Source organism: Aptenodytes forsteri, unplaced genomic scaffold (genome assembly GCF_000699145.1).
Source record: "Aptenodytes forsteri isolate BGI_AS27 unplaced genomic scaffold, ASM69914v1 Scaffold84, whole genome shotgun sequence".
Lineage (NCBI taxonomy): Eukaryota > Metazoa > Chordata > Aves > Sphenisciformes > Spheniscidae > Aptenodytes > Aptenodytes forsteri.
In genome coordinates, this window is record NW_008795492.1 from 3,122,640 (window position 1) to 3,130,290 (window position 7,651).

General features: G+C 39.0%; 1 protein-coding gene across 1 annotated transcript in view; it reads left to right on the forward strand.

Moving 5' to 3' along the window:
• Window positions 1-2,343, forward strand: part of SHISA9 (shisa family member 9) — a 198,016-nt gene extending 195,673 nt beyond the window's left edge. The window contains exon 4 of the mRNA XM_009281644.2: window positions 1,973-2,343. Within this exon, the coding sequence (XP_009279919.1) occupies window positions 1,973-2,343 (371 nt within the window). The remainder of the gene's footprint in view (window positions 1-1,972) is intronic.
• Window positions 2,344-7,651: the final 5,308 nt, after the last annotated feature.

Below are 7,651 nucleotides of genomic sequence, written 5' to 3' on the forward strand. Positions count from 1 at the left end.
AAATAAATACTTGCATGGATATTCACAATGCCTTTTCTGCAACTGTTTTTCTAAATTCTTGATAACAGATTAATGAGAAATTAGCAATAGAGACTACATTTCCCTCCTGTTTTTATTTAACTTGTATATAATACTGTTTTGTGACATTACTGAGATTACAGATCTCTAAATGAAACAACTCCAAAATCAAAGCAGAACTTAGCAGGTTCTCTTTGTAACACATTACAGGTCTGAAATTAGAATAGGCCATTATCTACATTCTGTGATTTGTTTAAAACAGAAGACACCTGTATGCTATAGAAAAGCATTCACACATCGATTAAAAAAAGAGACAGATGGAGATGGTTAAAACATACAAAGCCTAATTTTACAGCACAGACAAGAGCAGTTTCAGTTCATCGAAGAGGAAACACCTCTTTAATGACAAAATTAAGGATTTAAGAGCAAAGTCCAGTTGCACAGTCATTATACAAAAAATGTCATGAGATGATAAACAGCAACTGCTTTTGGTAATATTCCTCCCTGTTGAGGGGCCAGGACAAGGGGGATGCAGAACTGAAGCCTGATCTCGAAGATTAATGTGGAGCTCATGGAAATTTCACCACCTTGCATAAAGATCCAGTTCAGAACTAGAGAGAAGGAGAAAATTCAGGGTGCGACAAAAGCCTCCTAGCAATACTGGAGAGAGAGGAAAAAAAGGGAAAACAAACAAAAGCAGTGCAGGGAATTAAAAACCTACTCATCATGAAGGCAAGAGGAGCTGAGCTGTACAGACAGCTACATGTACAAGACTGCTGCAGAGAAGCCTTACATGGCATAGCTTCAAGAAAAACATAGCCAGGGCACAGCAAAAGTCAAATCCAGGCTGACACAATCACATACTCAAAGCATACTACTACTGATTAACACACCACCGTGTTAGTTGATCTACATATTTGGCACTATCTTAAATCAAAATCTAGATTTTTGAAGGAGGTAAATAAACCCTCTTTATGTAAAAGGCAAGATCTTAAAAAATGAAATTCAGTTAAGCTCCCCTTAAGCCCCTGATACTCAGTCTCAAAATTTAAAGGAGTTGCTGTACTGCTGCAAAATGCCTTTAGCTTCCTGCGCATGCTTCATACTTTTAAGCAAGGCCAAATACATGCCAGCAATAACAACAATCAAACTTGAGCAAAAGCATGCACTGGAAGACACTTGTCCAGAAAATTGCAGTGGGTAAAATCCTAATTTGAGGACTGCAATGCAGTATTTGTTGGCAGGGCTATTGCTGTATTTCTTAGTGGCACTGGCCCCAGGAAATGATGTCAGAACCTGGAATTTAGGATTTTCGTTGTCTGTAAAATCACAGGGTAAATACCTAACCTTCAGCAACCCGAAGTATTTTCAGCCCCGTAAAGCATTAGTGAACTTCCAACCATTTAGAAGAACAGATCCTGCTCTTCATCTTGCCCTGAGGCATTATTCAACAGAAATGGGTCCACCTCATACACCACTGGACCTTACAACTGGCTTGGTTAAACACCCACCTGACACTTTGCATTTAAAGGGATGTGCTCTCATACAACAGGGCATCCCAAGATGCCCCTATATTTCCAAGTAAGCCTGTATACTTCTGAACACTTCCTAAACTTACTATGCTATGTGAGGTGAGCAGCGGTAAGATTCATAGGACCTGTCCCCATAATGTAAATATCAGCACAACCTGAGTGATTTGGGGCAGGGACAGTCTTTTGTTAACGGGCAACAGGTTTTTGTCTGCATATATGAAAAGCCTAGCATAATGGCATCCAAAAATAGACTACAGAGAGAAAATAAGGGGTGGGAGGTGGCATGGATTTCTCCTACTGATGTACCTGTAACTGTATCTGGTCCACAAATGTAACTGTGCATGACCTACTGTAAACTGTGTAACATTTTTCTTGTGTCCAACTGATTTTTTTTGTCCCCTCCCCCTTTTAAATCCAAATAGCTGACAAAGTCAACGATGACTTCTATACCAAACGCCGACATCTTGCAGAACTGGCTGCCAAAGGGAGCCTGCCACTCCATCCAGTGCGCCTAGATGAAGACAGAGCTTACACGATCGACAGTGGCCTAACCAAACAGAACGGGCAGAAATCCAAAATCGCAAAGATCCACACACACCCACTAGGTTACAATTCCCACTACAAGACCTGGGATCCCAACGACCAGTCTCTTAGACGGCAAGCATACACAAACAAGGGGAAGCATGGTATGGCAGACCCAACGTTAAGCGACCCACTGACAACCCGGAGCCAGCATTATTTGGGCCCACAGCCATACTTCATAACTAACAGCAAGACAGAAGTAACTGTTTGAGTTTGTTTTCCTTTTTTTCTTTTTTTCTTTTTTTTAAATGAAATCCTTTAAAAACCACATGGAAATACACACACAACACAAACACTCAACTGAAAGGCAAAAAATAAATTTAAAAACATAAAATAAAAAAAAGGAAACAGAAGGAAGGAAATTCCACCTGGACGCTCTCGGTATCCAGCCAACTGTAGGCCGAAGAGTGGGTTAATACCATTCAGCAATACATACTGAAGGTTGAATTATAAACTCCATTTGTATTTCACAATGGAACACAAACCCTTGTGACTAAATTTTTTTACTTGAAACTAAAATCCATGATGAGAAGTAGCACAATCTAGAGAAACTTTATGTCTGCTTAAACATTTACACTATGTTCCTGCCTTGAGACAGAGGAAGAACGAACAATATATTGTAATATATTATTTCAGAGAGGAATTTTGTATAAAACCTATTAATAATCACTAGACCTGTGAGAAGCCAAGAGCAAACATCTTGGTACAACCCCTAACATCTATTATTGTACTTTCACACCATCCTATAGAAAGCGCAAAAAATATATATACAATAAGGGACAAAGACTCTTTCACAAGGAATTTATGAAGACTGTTATGATTAAGAGCATATGGGACCTTTCTGGCTGGTAGAGAATTCTGCAGGATGATAACAAACAACAGAAGATTTTATTTCAGTTTACTTCGTTTGATTTGAAATCTTTGGGAACCTCCAAAATAAGAAGAGACATACCATGAGACACAGAAAGCTGCTGGGGAATAAGGGCATCAGAATATTCCCTCTCAATCCTCCTGTTTTTGGGCAGATGGTAACAATTCTCACTTTGCAGACTGTCAGGACTTTTTCTTCACCTAAATGTTTTGCCTATCTTCAACTGCTTCAGACTGAAATTAAGCGTGGGTGGTGCCTTTACTGTATTACTATTGTTCAATGACAGTCTTGTTTCTCAAAGTGACCCCTATGTTCCTTTAAGCTATTTCCTCATGTTTTGCTAAGGATGACAAGGGTTCTGCCCTACTCAGCCTCCTCTGTTTGTCCCGAAGGGAAACTGGACTACATCTCCATGCAGTGGTTGCATAGTCAAGACTATTTAGTTAGCCCCTCCATTTTCCCAGTTTAAACTTTTTCCCTCTAGTGTCTCATTTTGTATTTGCTTTTAGCCATGGTAGTTCTTTGTAGTTCAACTAAATGTTATATGGTATATTGTCTCTATCGTTTGGCTTTCTATAGTGGCATTTCCTCTTGGTGGACTATTTGGTGGAAAGAGGCTAAAGGACTAGCCTCAAATGTCAAAGACATCTGGGTTTAAACTAAACAAACAATTGGACTCGTGGTCTTGACTGTGGTTCTGATGAGCAGGATGCCTTGTTCGTATGAGTAAAACCACTCTTGAATTGGGCACTGCTAGTAGACTCGCAGTCCTGGGCCTGTAAAGGCCTCAGCACATCCACAAAGAGATAAGCAGAGTTGGGATGGGATGGTGGTGCTGCAACAGCCTGATGGCAGGCAACGCACTGTCTTTCACTTAAATTCCTGCCCTTCCCTCAAAACAAGTCATTTGGCTAAATCCTAACTAGCTGTCTTACTACAGTTGTGTTCTCACCAGCTGTCAATTCTTCTGGAGATTAGTTTTGGAAGAGCATGCAGGGAGGAGTGAGAACTGTTATGTTGTAAGAATTGGAAGTGGCATTTCTTACTATACTCAACTGACTGGCAGTGCTTCTTCTTAGTCAAGGATGCAAGGGCTAAGAATTTGAAATGTGGTTAAACGGAGAAACCATTTTTTTAGCTATATCAAGATTGATTTACATCCCGAGAGCACTGGCATCTCTCCGTAAGTGTGTTGCTAAACTGTATGATCATATGTTTTAAGACTATTAGAAGTGGACAAAGCCCACGGGACAAATACTTTGCACACAACCCAGATTCTCCACTATCTTACTTTTATTCCTTTAATATTTATTGCCTTCACAACTGGCTGACTTAATTTGACCCTTTATGGAATGTTGCTGTTAATCCATATGCTTTAGATACACATTACAGCTGCACTCTAATTCACACAGGTTTCGTGTAACTTGAGCATATTTTATGTGGAAATATTTTAGTAACTGTATGTTCTGTAAGTAAACCCGTGTTAATACTTGTTAACTACAGAGTTTATGATACCAATAATACTTCCTACAATAAAATGTTTGTTTGTTTTTTAAGAATGTTTATTTGTAAACATATGTATTCACTATATTAATATGAATTTCTTACCTGGCAATAAAACTGATTCTATGTGAATCCAATTTGCTGGCTCATTCCTAAACTTGTATCATTGGGCCAATTTTTGAGTATTAACTGAACTTCTGGAGCCTGTCACTGCAGCCAGTGGGGTTCATCTCCCCAAATGATGATTTGACTCTGCCATTGGTAGTCTTGTGAACAAGAGGTTCTTTGGAAAGCAGCTGCATGTTGTATGCATTATATATGTGCAATGCCTGTTACATGCAGTGTAACATAATACACACAAAGCATGCAAGCCTTGCAAAGCTCCATGTGCCCTGTAAGCCTCCAAGCACCACACACATCTTGTGTCACTTAATCAGTTAATTACAGTTTTGAGGAAAGAAAAAGAGGTAAGCATGCACAGGGCCAGATCCTGGTCCTCATGAATGCATGGGAGTTTTGCAATAAGCTTCAGCCAATCCCAGGATTGGAACTACCCAGTAAGAACAGATGAATCACTGGCATATATTGCTTCAAAATTTTTATATGTTCATTACAGAAAAACCTGTACGTAATCTCTGTGTACCAAGTCTGCTGGAACAGAAAGTCCTTTACAGGCTTTTAATACTGCTAATGGCTCGTAAACCTGACAATGAACAGAACCTCAGGGAAGGAGAATGTTTGGGTAGCTTCTTCTCTTTGCTTTGCTACAAAGATATCAGATGAATTTCAGAAGAAGAAATGAAGAATCAGGATACCTAGCTTCAGAATCAACTTAGTGCATGACTTGGTGCAAATTCTTTAGACAATTTATGATTCCTAGAAGCCATGACACATTATCAGAGGGAAAACATCAATTCAGAAGTGGCTGGAGTTAGCCATTTTAAACAGTAGAAAAGTCTCATTTTTATTATATGCCTTTATGGGTGCCATGAAATAATCCGTAAAAGCCCCACTTCTGGTTACAGGAGCATTTCCCTGCCTCAGGCACAACTACAGAAACAGCCCCATTCTGCCAGGGGGCTCAGGAGAGACATAGGGAGTGTGGCCACAGTGCCAGAAAAATTCTGGGCAGCCCTGCAACCCATAGGGAAGCCTGGGGAGCCCAGTGGAATACAAGCCTAACCTATGGTAGACGCAACTTAACTGTTACAGCTCCACCACCAACCCATCTAATTCACATGTTGTTTTTATCAGCAAATTCCTGGAATCACAGATGACAAAAAGGATAACCGCTTCACTAGTAAAAGTGCCTCTGCATAAGCTTTAGTTATTCCAGATAAGTGGAAAAAAAAAAACAACCCTCCAAAAAACCCCCTGCATCTGATTTTGTGTCTCTGTATGGTTTTTTCTCTTATGTTAGCCTGAACATTTTGTCACCATGAAGAAGAATTGCTCTGGGTTCCCATAAGCATTTCTTCCATAAGGCTCTGATATTAACACAGATGCACTGCGCTACAAACAAAAAGGTGTATTGCCAAGGAATGAAGATGTTCCATATACAGAGCTATGGAGTCCAAAAGTCTAAAGGTTATTTGTTTTAGACCCCTTTACCCTGGAAACATCTGTTCTCATGACTAAATCTTTTGAGCATGATCCTCAGCTTACACAAACTGAAGATGTGGTGACATATAAATAGAGGATCAGGTCTCATGACATTCCATACTACCTACAAAGCGTCTCCAGAACTCAGACTTTAGATTTTAATAGATCTGGGAAAAGATTCATGCTTTGCTCTATTCTTATAGAATGGTTATTGAATTTTGGGTACTAAATAAATAACCCTAGTCCACAAATCCCTTTTGCACACAATCCTGCGCACTTTATTTAATCCTGGTCTCTATACTTGAATACACAAAGGACTTCCAGTGATAAATACAGTCTTTACTGTAATTATATTATCTTCCTATTTAGCATGGATAATTTTATTTTGCTAAAACCAGTTATGACAGGAAGCATTATTGTATTAGATTATATCATCTCATATATCACCCAGTGCTGACAATGTGAAAATAGGATGAGTACCACATTACTAAAAAGTGAGCATTGTTATTTTTATGAATGGGAAAGTCAAATTATTATGTCTATTGATTATGTATGACTTCAGATAACTTTTGCCATTTATTTCAGCATTAATATAATACATATATAGTAGTACAGATGCCATGCTAGTTTGGGTATGAAAGCTGTTTTTAGCCAAAAAGGACTGAATGAAAGTCCTGTTTAAGTTATACAGCAACTTGCTCTATGTATTGTTTCCTATATTAGGTCAATAACAAAGTCCTAAAGTGGTAAAACTATTATTAATGCTGTTGGCTATATTAAATATCAGAAACTACTCTGAAAATTCCTGGTAACTAATACTCTAGAAATGAGACTGATTTGGGAGAACAAAATCTGAGGTTTTCTAATTGTAGATAAAATTATCGATTTACCAGTAGTTTGGCAGAAGATGTAGCATTTAATGGCATTATTCCAAAAGTCACCTGAAGTCATGACACCGTCCTGGTTTACAAGATGTACATTACATTTACATAACATTCCTACCAGGTTCTGACCACTCTGTCCAGCTGCTGCCCACCTAAAGAGGAGAGATGTACAAGATGATCCTTCATGCCATATTCTGCAGTTGCCACTAGATTGCACACAGAAGAGCGCAGAAATCTAACCTGACAGCTTAGGATTCAAACTCAAGCTTATCTCTAGTGTTTGCCCAAGACACAAGCAGCGTTTTCTCAACAACAGGCTTAATGTCAAGAGGTGACATTAGAAGAGATGAAGAAAGAGACTGTGCAATGTGAATTTGTCATTAGCAACTTGGGTTATTACTCACAGAGCGCACCTTTTGTAGCATTCGTGCTCTGCTCTAGCAAACTGCACAATCAGCCCATCTGGCTCTCCTGGTATACATTGTGTAGGACCATGTTTAGAAGGGCAGCGGCAGATGAGTGTGACTAATGAGGGAAGATAAACTTCAATGTTTTATGCTAAACTGCTAAATTAATTCATTTGAAAAATGTGACATAATAGCACATTAATCTCAGCCTACAGATGGGGAAAAAGAGCCAAAAAAATGCTATTACAGCTA